This window comes from Lepidochelys kempii, chromosome 18 (genome assembly GCF_965140285.1).
Source record: "Lepidochelys kempii isolate rLepKem1 chromosome 18, rLepKem1.hap1, whole genome shotgun sequence".
NCBI classification, from domain to species: domain Eukaryota; kingdom Metazoa; phylum Chordata; order Testudines; family Cheloniidae; genus Lepidochelys; species Lepidochelys kempii.
The window spans coordinates 7,888,396-7,904,554 of NC_136397.1; the positions used below are offsets into that span (position 1 = coordinate 7,888,396).

General features: G+C 50.9%; 1 protein-coding gene across 1 annotated transcript in view; it reads right to left on the reverse strand.

Annotated features, from left to right (window-relative positions):
• The window catches only part of PADI2 (peptidyl arginine deiminase 2), a 77,370-nt gene that overhangs the window by 44,376 nt on the left and 16,835 nt on the right, over window positions 1-16,159 (reverse strand). Inside the window, exons 2-3 of the mRNA XM_073316344.2 lie at window positions 7,194-7,377; window positions 6,101-6,173 (exon numbers count right to left, since the gene is read on the reverse strand). Of these exons, the coding sequence (XP_073172445.2) occupies window positions 6,101-6,173; window positions 7,194-7,377 (257 nt within the window). The remainder of the gene's footprint in view (window positions 1-6,100; window positions 6,174-7,193; window positions 7,378-16,159) is intronic.

Sequence of the window (16,159 nt, forward strand, 5' to 3'; positions counted from 1 at the left end):
CAGAGCCTAATCTCATGTCCAGTTATCTCCCATGAGGACATGCTTGTTTTCAGATATGGGCGGGTGGGTACATAGTGGTGTGCATGTTTAAAAATGAACATCCGATCCTCAATAAAGAAATGTCTGAGGCAGCATTTCGGCTCACGCTCAAAGGCTTTAGCAAGCTGTCAGGGTTTGAAATCACTGCTCCCAACGTGATTATTAGTTTTCACTCATATAGCACTATAGGATTGCCAGGCGTCTGGTGGAGCGCCGGAGCAGGGCCGAGGCGCATGGTGAGGCCCCCCGACCCGGCGCTCTTGCCCGGGCACCGGATCGGGATTCATACCATGCGGCTCGGCACTGTTCTGGGGCACAGGGTCGGGGGTCCTCCACACTGGTATAAAGCAGGAGTAACTCCATAGAAATCAGGGGAGTTACTCTGGATTTCTACTGGTATAAACGAGAGCAGAATCTGGTTCTTATGGCAGGATCCAAAATGTATTGAAATGGGCAGAAAGACTCTCACTGACTTCAATGGGCTTTGGATCACGTCCCAAGTCCCTGATTCAAGCCACTTGCTCCCAGAACCTGCAGCTATCCATTATTATTACTGTAACACCTAGGAGCTCTAGCTGTGGACTGGGACCCCCGTGTGCTAGGCCCTGTATAGACACCAAACAGAACGACAGTCCTTGCTCCTCCGGTGACAGCAAAACAGTGTCTTTTACAGAGGTGTGGGTCCGAATGGCACCCACTGAGTCCGGTGGTGCTTCCCAAGCAGTTTCACGGTAGCAAGCCAAGTGGTTTGTTGGTGCGCAGTGTTGGATTTCAGCACCTAGTTTTGCCACTAGCTATCTATTTCAACACTTGGTGTGTCATCAGTATTTGCACCGAGGGCGTTTCTTTTTAAAGGCGGCTTGCGGTGTTATAAACAGCACCTTTTGAGTCAGGGCAAAACCAACCCCCACATTAGGAGAGGAATTTTCGAGTGCGAGTCACTCAACCTTTAAGTCATCTCCCTGCTTGGGAAGATAAAAATCTCACCCTCACACTCCTCTCTGGTGCTTCCTTACTATTGGCATCACCTGCAAGACTCCCATTACTCAGGGCTGATTCTGCAAACTTTACATGTAGGCCTTGCACTAACAGTCCCACTGAGACCCCTCGCCCCACTAAGGGTTAGAGAATGGGGCGGTGGAAGCTTCCTGGGGGTGGGGAGAAAGAGAGGGGATGGTACCTGAACCATCCCCACACCCCCCCTTCCCCGAGCCTCCACCCTCATGCTGCCCCTTCCCTCGAGACCCCACCACGCACCACCCCTTCCTCTACAGCCCCTCCCCCTGCTGCTCATCCTTACTGCCAGTAAAAAGTGGGAGGGCTCTTTTAAAAGTGAGGTTCCAAAGGCCCCTTTGCCCCCCCCCCCATTGGAGAATCAGGCCCTTAGGTGCCACTCCTGCAATTGGGTGTGTGCGGGTGGACGCTTGCAGCTGTGCGGAGCCCTGCTGAAGTCAAGAAAGACCCTTCTATGGGATCAAGGCCCTATGCGGTCGCTACGGGCCTGGCACAAAATCTCAGCTCTAAACGTGCCATCATTTTGCAGTGTCCTTTGGGGAAGAGACTGCCGTTCATCATGTGTTTTTGGACAACACAGACAGCAATAGGGCCTCAATCCTGACGGCATTACATTACAAATAAGAGAGCCCATGTCTATTAGTCGATCAAACTGCAGATCATGAGTGTAGATCATGCTCACTGTACATGGCATTAGTTGATTTAGTCACATTGATCATACTCTAGATTTTATTCAGTATTAGCAGCAGTATTCAATACGTTTTTTCTTTATTCAGGCGAATGGATTTGGGCCGATTACCATATTCTTCTCCTAAGAAGTCACAGCTCCAAAGCGTTTAATGAAGGCCCCAGTGCCTCCCACAACCTTTCCGTTTGCTCTCCGCCTTGCCGTTCAAACTCACAGCTTCTTTGCCACCAGTCCCCTTTTGCATGCATGCTTCGATGGAGTCATTTTTCCATGGCTGCATAGTACCAGGGAGAAGGCTCCAGTATATCGGGTTTCCAGACACATTTCGAGACATGTGAAACAATTCTGTCCCTGCTGGTTTGCTGCTAAGCTGGTTTGCTGCTAAGGTGACAACAGAAACAGCTCGGGCAACTCCGGTTACTTTCGAGTGAATTTTACAAGAGAAAAAGAGATTCAAGGCCCAGCGCCAAAAGCAGCAGAAGCTCAGCGAAAGACGGTGAAGACAAACTACCAACATTTCCTCTGCACAAGCCCTGCGCAAACCAGATGCTACGGGCTAGGTTCTAATTTCCATTTTACAGATGTGACTCGGAAGAAAATCAATCGACAATGCTGCTAAATGGATGTATTGGTGTAACAACGCAGAATTCGCCTCGCTCTTGTGTGTCTGCGGGGACAGCATCCAGGACACACAGAAAAAGTCAGGCATTTGTATTTCAGACGTGTCTAAAAGTTTCAGCTGAGATCAGCGCCCCATCGTGGTAGGTGTTGTATAGATACATCTCAGAGATGCTCTCTGCCCGGAGGAGCTTGGACCCAGATCCTTGATTTCAATGGAAGTTAGACATCCCAATACCTTTGGGGATCTGGGCCCTGCAGTATAAAGAGCCAAAACAGACAAAGGACCAGTAGAGAAAAGGATCCCTATTTTACAGGGGGGGAACTGAGGCACAGAAAGTTTTATGCCTGTATTTTTGGAAGTTTTTGGCACACACAGGCAGGGCCAGATTTTGAAGCATTCAACTTCCATTTAGACACCAAAGCGAGAGGCTGGATCTTCCAAAGAGCACCATGCTTTAGGCGCATGCGGTTTATGGAGCCCTTTTAAAAAACCTCCATCCAATTGCATCCCCAAGGAAGCTGCTGGCTCCTTTGAAACGACGATGCCTGTAGTGGGTGCTGAGCCCTGGAAATTCTCAGCGTGGGCTCTTCTGAAAACCTGGCTGGAAGCAACTTGCTCAGGCCACCCAGAGCGTCTATGGCCAAGCCAGGAATTGCACCTAGCTCTCTTGAGTCTCAGACAAGCGGCTCATTCACAGATGTATCCGTGTTTGCAAAACTGGACAGGCTCGCTCAGAATACTTGCTCTTAAAAAAAGAAAGAGCCCCAGCCCTGTTTATTTTTTCCATCATCACGGGAAATCCGAGGGAGTAGATCGTGCATCTGGGCTTGCGTGTTTTCATAACAATGTTGCAGCATTGGACTCTGACCCCCCAATTCTGTTAGGATTACAGATGAGTCCAGAGAGTAACCCCAGATCAGAACACAGAATCAGGGAAATGTAGGATAGATCATCTAGTCCACTCCCCTGCACCGAAGCAGGATGAAGTATTATCTGTAGACCATCCCGAACAGGTGTTTGTCTAACCTGTTCTTACAAGCCTCCAGGGACAGAGATTCCATAGCCTTCTTAGGTAATTTGTTCTGGTAATTTGTGCTTAACTACCCAAACATCCTTCAGCTGTGTGTGCATGAGAGTGAGAGGAAGAGGGAGAGAAAATGACACAAATACATAATGGGGAATAACTGGCTTGGCAGCAGCACTGCTGAGAAAGAGCTGGGCGTTGTGGTGGATCACAGCCTCAACGATGCGATTCTGTTGCAAAGGAAGTAAATTAAATTTAGGTTGCACTGACAGAGGCAGAGCATGCAAGTCACGGGAGGTGACAGTACCACTCTGCTCGGTGCTGGTTAGGCCTCAGCTGGAGTATTGTGTCCAATTTTGGTCACTGCTGTATAGAACGGATGTAGAGAAACTGGAAAGGATCCAGAAGTGAGCAACAAAGATGATCAAAGGGCTGGAATTCAGGCCGTACAAGGAAAGGCTGAAGGAACTGGGTATGGTTAGTTTGGAAAAGAGGTGATTAAGGGGGGCATGACAGTGGTTTTCAAATACGTGAAAGGCTGCCATAAAAAGGATGGAGAAAAATTGTTCTCTCTTGCCACAGAGGGCAGGACAAGCGGCCATGGGTTCAAACTACAGCCCAGCAGATTTAAATTAAATCTCGGGAAACACTTCCTAACTGTAAGAGCAGGAGACCAATGGCACAGACGGCCTAGGGAAGTCATGGAAGCTCCTTCACTGGAGGTTTTCAAAAAGAGGCTGGAGAGCCACCTGCCTTGGATGGTTTACACACAACAAATCCTGCCTCTTGGCAGGGGGTTAGACTCAATGACCCTTGAAGTCCCTTCTAACCCTGTGGTTCCATGATTCTATGATCCAATCCTGGACCCATATCCATATCTCTTACCTATGTAACCCACACAGCTCCTGGGTGCGGTGCTCTGTCCCCTCTAGTGGCACTGAGACCACTTGGAGATGAATGAGTCTGCTACAGCCTTAGCTAAGGGCCCTGTGGCTTTTAGCTCATGCAACAGAGGCTCATGCATTTCGCTCCAGAAGTCCCAGGTTCGATTCCGCCCACTGATGACTGGGGTCTGTCGGCATTACACCTATATACCAAGGTGAGCAAAGTCCCCAGCAATCCCACTGCACTTCGGGATTTTGGAACTGTGACTGAAATTTGGCAGGTTTAACCTGTCTCCAGTTAGTATCAGGCAGGTAGCAAAGCATTAGCTCAGTACTTCAGGGCTTCCCAATGTCCAGACCGCTCCTAGCATGGAGAATGACTATATGTCAATGTAGAGACAAACCCTGATGTAAGATCCAGCTTCTGACGAAGATAAAAATGGGTTTAAATGGGCTAGCGTTTGAAATCTCTTCCTGCCCTTGCTAAGCCCAACACCAGCGGTAATGGTCTCCACAGCTGTTTCTGTGGGTTGAGTGAGCCTTGGTGTATTTCTCAGACACAATAGAGGGGTGGGGGACAATTGCACCCACATAAGTGCCTCTGTTGCTAAGAATTCTCCATCTCAGATGCTTCTTTGACTGGGAAGGCAGGTACCAAGCAAAGACACAGCAGTGGGTCAGAACAAAATTCCCAGTGGGCCCTGGCCACATTACTGCATGCAGCCAACTAGCAAGACAGCTGACTTCCCAATTTCATCTCAAAGACGCATCAAAACCGCTGACTAAAATCAAGAGGCCCCATTTCTGAAAGAGTTGTGCCTCTCAGACAGTACCTCAGCCACAAACTTTCTAAGGCTTATGTGTACCCTGGCAATTGAAGGACAAAACTTATGTCTTTCAGAGGTGTTCCCCTCCCCCAATGAAAGACAAACGTTTTGCCACGACAAGTGCCTGTGTGAACAGCGCACTGTCGGCAGGAGCACCCACCAAAAACCAGCATCCCCTCCTCCCCCCACAACACCTCCCGCCCACTGGTGGCCCTGATGATCACCTCTTCCCACGCCCTCCACGATCAGCTGGTCCGTGGCATGCAGAAGGTGCTGGGAGGAGGGGGCGGAGTGGGGCTAGGGCGCACTTGGGGGTGGAGTGGAGGCAGGAAGAGGTGGGGCGGGTTGGGGCGGAGTGGGGGCAGGGCCTGGGGCTGAGCAGAGCTTGAGCACTTGTGGGGAAAGGAGAAAGCTTGTGGGGCTCAAGAACAAACCACGGGCCCTCTGGTTACGGACTGCGCTCGTAATCTACACAGCGGCTGGATGGGCTTGACGTCTCCGGATGCTGCTGCTGCGGGAGGGTGGCTACATCACTTCCCCAGCCGCTAATTCGGTGCTTGTGTTGTCACAAGCCACGTGCCGGAAGACGACCCAACGGCAGAGGTGGGAATAGAACTACGGTCTCCTGGCTCCCAGGCCACCCTCTTTCTCCGCAGCACAGCCACTGGACCCAAAGGGAAACTGGAACTGTTTCTGCTAAGCCCAGCAGCCTAAAGAGGCCAGAACCCCCGTCACTCTTACATGGGTCCAGAGCAGCATGGTAACTCCTTGCAGGCGAAGCATGGGCCATCGCTTTGACTACAAGCTCAGCATTGCTGGATTTGCTTGGTCTTTGGAATGAAATGAACTGCTGGTCCTGCTTCTGGCAAGCACGGGGGCAGAGTTCCCAGGTCTAAGCTGATTTCTTTAAGTAGCTCACAAAAGCTCTATTCATTTGCAACATAAAACCCAAGTGACACGAGATCATAGGCTTTGGTCTGCCCCGAAAGCACTTGCACTTACCAATGCCTGTCAGGAAGACGCCAGCTTGGTCTATGGGAGGCCCTCCATTCTCGCCGTAATAGTTCACCGTTACCTGGAAACACACAACGCAGGCTAGTGAGTGAGAGGGGTGGGCAGGACAGGGCCTGGCAATTTACACCCGGTAGCCGGAGAGCGACACGGTGCCAGATCCTTTGTGCCACTCTCCCAGTGCCGCTTTCTGCCCCAGCTCTAGCGCTCCAACCCCTGCCTGGGGCTTGGTTCTGTCCCTGCCGTGACTCCTGCCCCTGCTCCTCTCTGGCCAACTTTGCTCCCTTCTCATCCATCCAAATTGCTGCTGTGACAATTAGCTGCCACCAGGTCGCTGCCTTCCCGGAAGCTCTCCCCTCCGATAGGGAGCCATGAGAACAACAGGTGTTTAAGCACAAGGATTTTACAGTTAAAAACCTTTTAGTTTCATGATCCCAACAGCCAGATTGTGCATCTATTTCACAGCCCAGTCCAAACTCTCCAAGTTTGCTAGCTAGCTTGCAGAGTTGGACGGAGGATCCCATGCAATGAACTGATCTGATCGACTGGGCCCGTTCACCCCCTCATTTGCAAGTTGTTCATGAACAGACCAACAAAACAAATTTCAGCCGAGGAGTTGTCAGCAAACAACCGGTCCTGGTGTGCAACCATCTCCGTAGGTCACAGGATATTTTAACTGCTTCCTCATTGGGTGAGTGAAACACTTAAAACATGAGAACAGCACCAACTCCTAACAAGATTGTGGCCATCCAATGCTTGCCAGCTCTCTTGGATGCCAACGAACGTGGCAGTGTCTCGGGAATGCTCAACTCTGGTAGTTTTTCATGCTGGTCTCTGTCCCTGGCCACTGAATGACCTGAGTGAAAAGTACAGAGAGTGGAGCATTACGGTCGGATGTCCTCAGACTGACCCTTCATCAAGGGACAGAGAGGTATTACCCTGTTGGCTTTGGACCCATCCTAGTACAGCAAGATCCTGTGTCAGGTGCCCCTCACGTGGTTACCTACTGTTACCTCATCCCTGCTCCTGTCTCAAGCCAAGTGAGTGCCCAGGATACAAGAACTCTCACTGGGCTTTCCTTTACCTTGTTGTCATTGGCTTCGGTGCTGGCTTTGTTCATGCTGAGTTTCAGGATTGTCCCGTGGTCGAGAGGCCACTGCTTCCCTCCATTTGCAGGGGCCACCTGCGATTGGTCATCGGTAACTATTTCAACTTGAACCCCGGCTGTGTGCTTCACGCTGAATGACACAGCACCTGCGGGAGCCGCTCTGCAACAGAGAAAGGGAAGGGGATCAGTCAGAGGGCTGTGGAGAGAAGAATCGGAGATGCCTCACTGTCCCCTACCCGGCAGCCCTGACCCCGACCTTAGGCAAGAGGAAAAAGTGGCTCAGTGATCACTGCAGACGTGCATCCCGGCAGCATTTTCATACGTAGTGACCTGATTTTCAGAGAGGCAGAGCGCCCGCAGCTCCCATCAACAGAGGTGGCGGGTGCCACAGCTAAGCACTTAAATCCCTATGAAGGCACCTACAGAAGTGGCACCCGGAAGAGATGCTGGGCACTCCTGAGTTTACATTGAAGTCAATAGAGAAGCACCTGCTCAGCACCACCAAAGATCAGACCACTCAAGCGCCAAAACATGGATTTAGCTGCCCAGTTTCAGGCACCCGAGTTTGAAAATACTGACCAGCCCACGTAACACAATTGATGCCAGCATGGTGCAGCCCTTCACTTCCCTGGCTGCCCACAGATCTGGCTAAGCAGGGTGCCTTCTTTGCAGTTAAAATGAACTCTCGACTCTTGCTGCCCCTGATAAGAAAAGATCAGACCTTCCATTGGGTGCATGATGGGAGCAGCCTACCCCAACAGTTGGAGCAAGGGACTAGGAGCCAGGAGCCCTGGGTCCTATTCCCCCACTCTGCCACTGGCTAGGTTAGTTTGAAGAAGTCACTTAACCTCTTGGGGCCAGATTTGTAAAGGTACCTGTGTACCAAAATCCCACTGATTTCAAAGAGTACTAAGCAACTAAATTCCTTTACAATCTGGTCCTCTGTGCCTCAGTTTCCCCATCTGCACAATGAAGAGAGTCATATTTTCCCACCTTTGCAAGAGTTCTCAGATCCCTGGCTAAAACTAGGGATTTCCTAGATGGGAACTAGCTGTGAGAGCTCTTCGAAAACATTAACCAACCTGATCCTTAATATCCAGGCCTTTTAATGCTATGCACGTGAACTGGATCATGACCGCTCTTCCAGCCAGCCCCAGTTATAACAAGCCATGAGGCTCAAATGCTGAAATCTTAGACAAATGCCAGGCGTCTTTTTGGAATGACTCGTGGACATTTTGTACATACTACAGAAGGCAAAGATTGCATGAATAGCTGGAGACCCCCAAAGACCCTTAGGATGCGGGAAATCTAAAGAGACATCGAGCCAGTTTCTCACAATTAAAGACTTCTGTCTAGAAAAGGATTAACACTGGAATGTCAGCTAGTTGTAACTGATGGCTAGTTTTAATATTATAGGACAGCTTACAGACCCCAGTCTTTGTGCCAGGCGCTGTACAAACACTTATGAGACAGTCCCTGTCCTCAAGGACGCACAATCTAAACAGACAAAAGAGGGGGTGGGGAAAAGGCAGACAACATTCTAGTAGAGTGATCAGAGTGATGGTTGACAAAAACATGTTTATTTCACATTTTTTCACCCCTTCAAGCAATTGACAAAAATCAACCAATCAACACTGCCCCCCCCCAAAAAAAACCACCCCTCCCAAACCACAACAAAACTGAGCGCTGGAGAACATTCCCTCCAGTTTTAGGACCCAGTCAATCCCTTTTTAACTTCTCTGATCACAATGAATGGATCACAGATCTATTCCATAAGCCGACATGGGCATGTCAAGTGCCAGTTAAAATTGCTACGTGACAGTAATGTCTTGGCCTACCCACCACTTATAAACGCAAGCGGTTTAAACCCAGTGGAATGAATCCCTGAGGAAACACACAGCTTTCCCACTGCACCCAAAGAAACACACACATTGGGTGAGATTTTCAACTCAGAGGATTTAGCCATATGATTCCCACTCACTTCAATGATCTTGCAAGGGGCTGAAGGCCCTCAACTTCCACTGGAGTCCGAGTCTCTTCTAAAAAAAGTTTAGATATGTTTAAGAACATAACGGCCAGACTGGGTCAGACCAAAGGTCCATCTAGCCCAGTGTCCTGTCTTCCGACAGTGGCCAGTGCCAGGTTCCCCTGAGGAAATGAACAGAACAGGTCATCATCAAGGGATCCATCCCTTGTCGCCCACTCCCAGCTTCTGGCAAACAGAGCCTAGGGACCCCATCCCTGCCCATCCTGGCTAATAACTTCATGGAGGATAGGTCCATCAGTGGCTGTCTAGTTCTTTTTGAACCCTGTTTCTGTTCTGATTGGCTGAACACAGTAGATCTCCACTGCAGAAAAAGGGGTGGTCTTAACTCGGGTGAAAATAGCAGCCAAGACTCAGCCGTGTACTCCAGTGAGCAGTTCAAGTTCGAGTCACCAGGGCAGCCTGGGATTGAACTTGATTTGCCAGTCCACGTTAAAACCCAGGTTGCCATGTCTTCACTGCTATTTTAACCTGGCTTAGGAACATACCTTCATTTCCTTTATATTTTTTTTTTTGCAGTGTAGACTCACCTTTAGGATCAGCGTGAATACTCATGATTATACCTCGGAAACGGCCTCTCTGCAAACACTCCTCACCGTCTGTCTAACGATGTGCTGCTCCTGCGCTCGCTAGGATAGGAGTGGCAAGGGAATGCTAACAGGATGCGGCTGAAACTGGAGCGAGTTCACTGAAAAACCTCCCAGAGGAGGTTCAGTGCATTCACCCATTTCTATGTACAAGGCATTCTGTGGCTCCCCCATGCCCAGCCTCGCAGCCCCATGCTAATGTGAATACAACAATACAGCTGGCACAAGCCCCAGGCCTGTGAAAGTCACATTTTTTAAAATGGGGATGGGGGGAGGAGATCAGAGCAGGAAATCTTTCCAGGAACCCATTTGCCGTAGTGCGGCCAGAGCCTGCTGGCACCTGTCTGCTGTGTGAGCAAACAGGATCCAGGCTGTCCTCACTCCTTTTCCCTCCTCCCCCTGGGATCTTTGGCTTTGCAGCTACCTGTGGAGGAAACTAAAGGGAAAACATATATACCAAGGAGGGAACCAGCTGCAGGAAGAGCCGAGGTTGCAGCCCGGGAGCTGGTCTGACTCTGGAGCGAAGTGAAGTTCTCTTTACAGTAGTTACCTGGGCCCAATCGTGTTACCCTTGAAGTCAAAGGCAATACGCCACTTACGTGGGAGTTGGCCCCACTGACCCACACAGGCTTCACTGTGTGTTTTCAGGGCCCATCCTGCGCCCTTTGATAGCAATGAGACCGGGGCCGTTCATTGTGGTGGAGTCGTTTTGGGCTCTGAGCAAGTCTGGGGTGGTCCGGGGGGACAGGCGTCCCGTAAACATGCTGACAAATCTGGGGAGGCCACCTCTCAATGCTAAGCCCTGGTCTACACTAGGACTTTAGGTCAAATTTAGCAGCGTTAAATCGATGTAAACCTGCACCCGTCCACACAATGAAGCCCTTTATTTCGACTTAAAGGGCTCTTAAAATCGATTTCCTTACTCCACCCCTGACAAGTGGATTAGCGCTTAAATCGACGTTGCCGGCTCGAATTTGGGGTACTGTGGACACAATTCGATGGTATTGGCCTCTGGGAGCTATCCCAGAGTGCTCCATTATGACCGCTCTGGACAGCACTCTCAACTCAGATGCACTGGCCAGGTAGACAGGAAAAGAACTGCAAACTTTTGAATCTCATTTCCTGTTTGGCCAGCGTGGCAAGCTGCAGGTGACCATGCAGAGCTCATCAGCACAGGTGACCATGATGGAGTCCCAGAATCGCAAAAGAGCTCCAGCATGGACCGAACGGGAGGTACGGGATCTGATCGCTGTTTGGGGAGAGGAATCCGTGCTATCAGAACTCCGTTCCAGTTTTCGAAATGCCAAAACCTTTGTGAAAATCTCCCAGGGCATGAAAGACAGAGGCCATAACAGGGACCTGAAGCAGTGCCGCGTGAAACTGAAGGAGCTGAGGCAAGCCTACCAGAAAACCAGAGAGGCGAACAGCCGCTCTGGGTCAGAGCCCCAAACATGCCGCTTCTATGATGAGCTGCATGCCATTTTAGGGGGTTCAGCCACCACTACCCCAGCTGTGTTGTTTGACTCCTTCAATGGAGATGGAGGCAATACGGAAGCAGGTTTTGGGGACGAAGAAGATGATGATGATGAGGAGGTTGTAGATAGCTCACAGCAAGCAAGCGGAGAAACCGGTTTTCCCGACAGCCAGGAACTGTTTCTCACCCTAGACCTGGAGCCAGTACCCCCCGAACCCACCCAAGGCTGCCTCCTGGACCCAGCAGGCGGAGAAGGGACCTCTGGTGAGTGTACCTTTTAAAATACTATACATGGTTTAAAAGCAAGCATGTGAAAGGATTACTTTGCCCTGGCATTTGCGGTTCTCCTAGATGTAGTCCTAAAGCCTTTGCAAAAGGTTTCTGGGGAGGGCAGCCTTATCTCGTCCTTCATGGTAGGACACTTTACCACTCCAGGCCAGTAACACGTACTCGGGAATCATTGTAGAACAAAGCATTGCAGTGTATGTTTGCTGGCATTCAAACACCACATCCGTTCTTTATCTCTCTGTGTTATCCTCAGGAGAGTGAGATATAATTCATGGTCACCTGGTTGAAATAGAGTGCTTTTCTTCAGGGGACACTCAGAGGAGCCTATTCCTGCTGGGCTGTTTGCCTGTGGCTAAACAGAAATGTTCCCCGCTGTTAGCCACAGGGAGGGGGGAAGGTTGAGGGGGTAGTCACGCGGTGGGAGGAGGCAAAATGCGACCTTGTAACGAAAGCACATGTGCTATGTATGTAATGTTAACAGCAAGGTTTACCCTGAAAGAGTGTAGCCACTGTTTTATAAAATGTGTCTTTTTAAATACCGCTGTCCCTTTTTTTTTCTCCACCAGCTGCATGTGTTTCAATGATCACAGGATCTTCTCCTTCCCAGAGGCTAGTGAAGCTTAGAAAGAAAAAAAAACGCACTCGCGATGAAATGTTCTCCGAGCTCATGCTGTCCTCCCACACTGACAGAGCACAGACGAATGCGTGGAGGCAAATAATGTCAGAGTGCAGGAAAGCACAAAATGACCGGGAGGAGAGGTGGCGGGCTGAAGAGAGTAAGTGGCGGGCTGAAGAGAGGGCTGAAGCTCAAATGTGGCGGCAGCGTGATGAGAGGAGGCAGGATTCAATGCTGAGGCTGCTGCAGGACCAAACCAGTATGCTCCAGTGTATGGTTGAGCTGCAGCAAAGGCAGCTGGAGCACAGACTGCCACTGCTGCCCCTCTGTAACCAACCGCCCTCCTCCCCAAGTTCCATAGCCTCCACACCCAGACGCCCAAGAACGCGGTGGGGGGGGGGGCCTCCGGCCAACCAGCCACTCCACCACAGAGGATTGCCCAAAAAAAAGAAGGCTATCATTCAATAAATTTTAAAGTTGTAAACTTTTAAAGTGCTGTGCTTAAAGTGCTGTGTGGCATTTTCCTTCCCTCCTCCACCACCCCTCCTGGGCTACCTTGGTAGTCATCCCCCTGTTTGTGTGATGAATGAATAAAGAATGCATGAATGTGAAGCAACAATGACTTTATTGCCTCTGCAAGCGGTGATTGAAGGAAGGAGGGGAGGGTGGTTAGCTTACAGGGAAGTAGAGTGAACCAAGGGGCGGGGGGTTTCATCAAGGAGAAACAAACAGAACTTTCACACCGTAGCCTGGCCAGTCATGAAACTGGTTTTCAAAGCTTCTCTGATGCGTACCGTGCCCTCCTGTGCTCTTCTAACCGCCCTGGTGTCTGGCTGCGCGTAACCAGCAGCCAGGCGATTTGCCTCAACCTCCCACCCCGCCATAAACGTCTCCCCCTTACTCTCACAGATATTACTACTTGCTGTGTGCTCCACAATAACAGTGGGAATATTGGTTTCGCTGAAGTCTAAGCGAGTCAGTAAACTGCGCCAGCGCGCCTTTAAACGTCCAAATGCACATTCTACCACCATTCTGCACTTGCTCAGCCTGTAGTTGAACAGCTCCTGACTACTGTCCAGGCTGCCTGTGTACGGCTTCATGAGCCATGGCATTAAGGGGTAGGCTGGGTCCCCAAGGATACATATAGGCATTTCAACATCCCCAACAGTTATTGTCTGGTCTGGGAATAAAGTCCCTTCCTGCAGCTTTTGAAACAGACCAGAGTTCCTGAAGATGCGAGCATCATGCACCTTTCCCGGCCATCCCACGTTGATGTTGGTGAAACGTCCCTTGTGATCCACCAGAGCTTGCAGCACTATCGAAAAGTACCCCTTGCGGTTTATGTACTCACCGGCTTGGTGCTCCGGTGCCAAGATAGGGATATGCGTTCCGTCTATAGCCCCACCACAGTTAGGGAATCCCATTGCAGCAAAGCCATCCACTATGACCTGCACATTTCCCAGGGTCACTACCCTTGATATCAGCAGATCTTTGATTGCGTGGGCTACTTGCATCACAGCAGCCCCCACAGTAGATTTGCCCACTCCAAATTGATTCCCGACTGACCGGTAGCTGTCTGGCGTTGCAAGCTTCCACAGGGCTATCGCCACTCGCTTCTCAACTGTGAGGGCTGCTCTCATCTTGGTATTCATGCGCCTCAGGGCAGGGGAAAGCAAGTCACAAAGTTCCATGAAAGTGCCCTTACGCATGCGAAAGTTTCGCAGCCACCGGGAATCGTCCCAGACCTGCAACACTATGCGGTCCCACCAGTCTGTGCTTGTTTCCCGAGCCCAGAATCGGCGTTCCACAGCATGAACCTGCCCCATTAGCACCATGATGCATGCATTGGCAGGGCCCATGCTTCCAGAGAAATCTGTGTCCATGTCCTGATCACTCACGGGACCGCGCTGACGTCGCCTCCTCGCCCGGTATCGCTTTGCCAGGTTCTGGTGCTGCATATACTGCTGGATAATGCGTGTGGTGTTTAATGTGCTCCTAATTGCCAAAGTGAGCTGAGCGGCCTCCATGCTTGCCTTGGTATGGCGTCCGCACAGAAAAAAGGCACGGAACGATTGTCTGCCGTTGCTCTGACGGAGGGAGGGGCGACTGACACAGCTTACAGGGTTGGCTTCAGGGAGCTAAAATCAACAAAGGGGGTGCCTGTACATCAAGGAGTATTTCAGGCAGGACTTCACGGAGGGTTCCAATAAGAAATGGTGCACCTAAGTTATCGTTCTTATTGGAACAAGGAGGTTAGCCTGGCCTCTGATTGATACATGGCTAGATTTACCTCGCTGCACCTTCTCTGTGAGTGACTGCAGTGTGATCTAGAGGAATGAGTCCCCTAGACAGGGGAGGAGGCAAATGAGTACAAAACAAATCTGGTCTATTTCTTGTTCTGACCCACTCCATCTATCTTTTACATCTTTGGCTGGCAGCAGACGGTGCAGAAGGACTGCATGCCATCCACATCTCATGGCTGCTCGGCACAAGATGGTACAGTACGACTGCTAGCCATCCTCATCTCTTGCCTGCCTGGCAGAAGATGGTACAGTACGACTGCTAGCAATCCTCATCTCTTGCCTGCCTGGCAGAAGATGGTACAGTACGACTGCTAGCAGTCCGTATCGCCTGCCCGCTCACCATAAGACGGTTCAATAGGACTGACTGCAGGACTAAAGAGAATGACCTGGTCAAGTCACTCCAAATTTAGTCCCTGCGCCCATGTCTGCCCAGGCGCTCCCAGCCGACGTGGCCAGGAGCACCTCGGACACGACGAGGACGACTACCAGTCGTATTGCACCGTCTGCTGCCAGAAGGCAATGGGTTGCTGCTACTGTGCAGCAATGCCGTACCGCGTCTGCCAGCACCCAGGAGACATAGGGTGACGGTTACCTGAGCGGGCTCCATGCTTGCCGTGGTATGGCGTCTGCACAGGTAACTCAGGAAAAAAGGCGCGAAATGATTGTCTGCCCTTGCTTTCACGGAGGGAAGGAGGGAACGGGGGCCTGACGATATGTACCCAGAACCACCCGCGACAATGTTTTAGCCCCATCAGAGTGCTCCATTGTGACTGCTCTGGACAGCACTCTCAGATGCCCGATTGTTTGCTGTTGCTCTGACGCCGGGAGGGGCGACTGAGGACACGGCTTACAGGGTTGGCTTCAGGGAGCTAAAATCAACAAAGGGGGTGGCTTTACATCAAGGAATATTTCAGGCAGGACTTCACGGAGGGTTCCAATAAGAAATGGTGCACCTAAGTTATTGTCCTTATTGGAACAAGAAGGTTAGCCTGGCCTCTGATTGATACATGGCTAGATTTACCTCGCTGCACCTTCTCTGTGAGTGACTGCAGTGTGATCTAGAAGAATGAGTCCCCTAGACAGGGGGGGGGGGGAAGCAAATGAGTACAAAACAAATCTGGTCTATTTCTTGTTTTGATCCACTCCATCTATCTTTTACATCTTTGGCTGGCAGCAGACGGTGCAGAAGGACTGCATGCCATCCACATCTCATGGCTGCTCGGCAGAAGATGGTACAGTACGACTGCTAGCAGTCTGTATCGCCTGCCCGCTCACCATAAGACGGTTCAATAGGACTGACTGCAGGACTGAAGAGAATGACCTGGTCAAGTCACTCCAAATTTAGTCCCTGCGCCCATGTCTGCCCAGGCGCTCCCAGCCGACGTGGCCAGGAGCACCTCGGACACGACGAGGACGGCTACCAGTCGTACTGTACCGTCTGCCGCCACAAGGCAAGGGGTTGCTGCTACTGTGTAGCAATGCCGTACCGCGTCTGCCAGCACCCAGGAGACATAGGGTGACGGTTACCTGAGCGGGCTCCATGCTTGCCGTGGTATGGCGTCTGCACAGGTAACTCAGGAAAAAAGGCGCGAAACGATTGTCTGCCCTTGCTTTCATGGAGGGAGGGAGG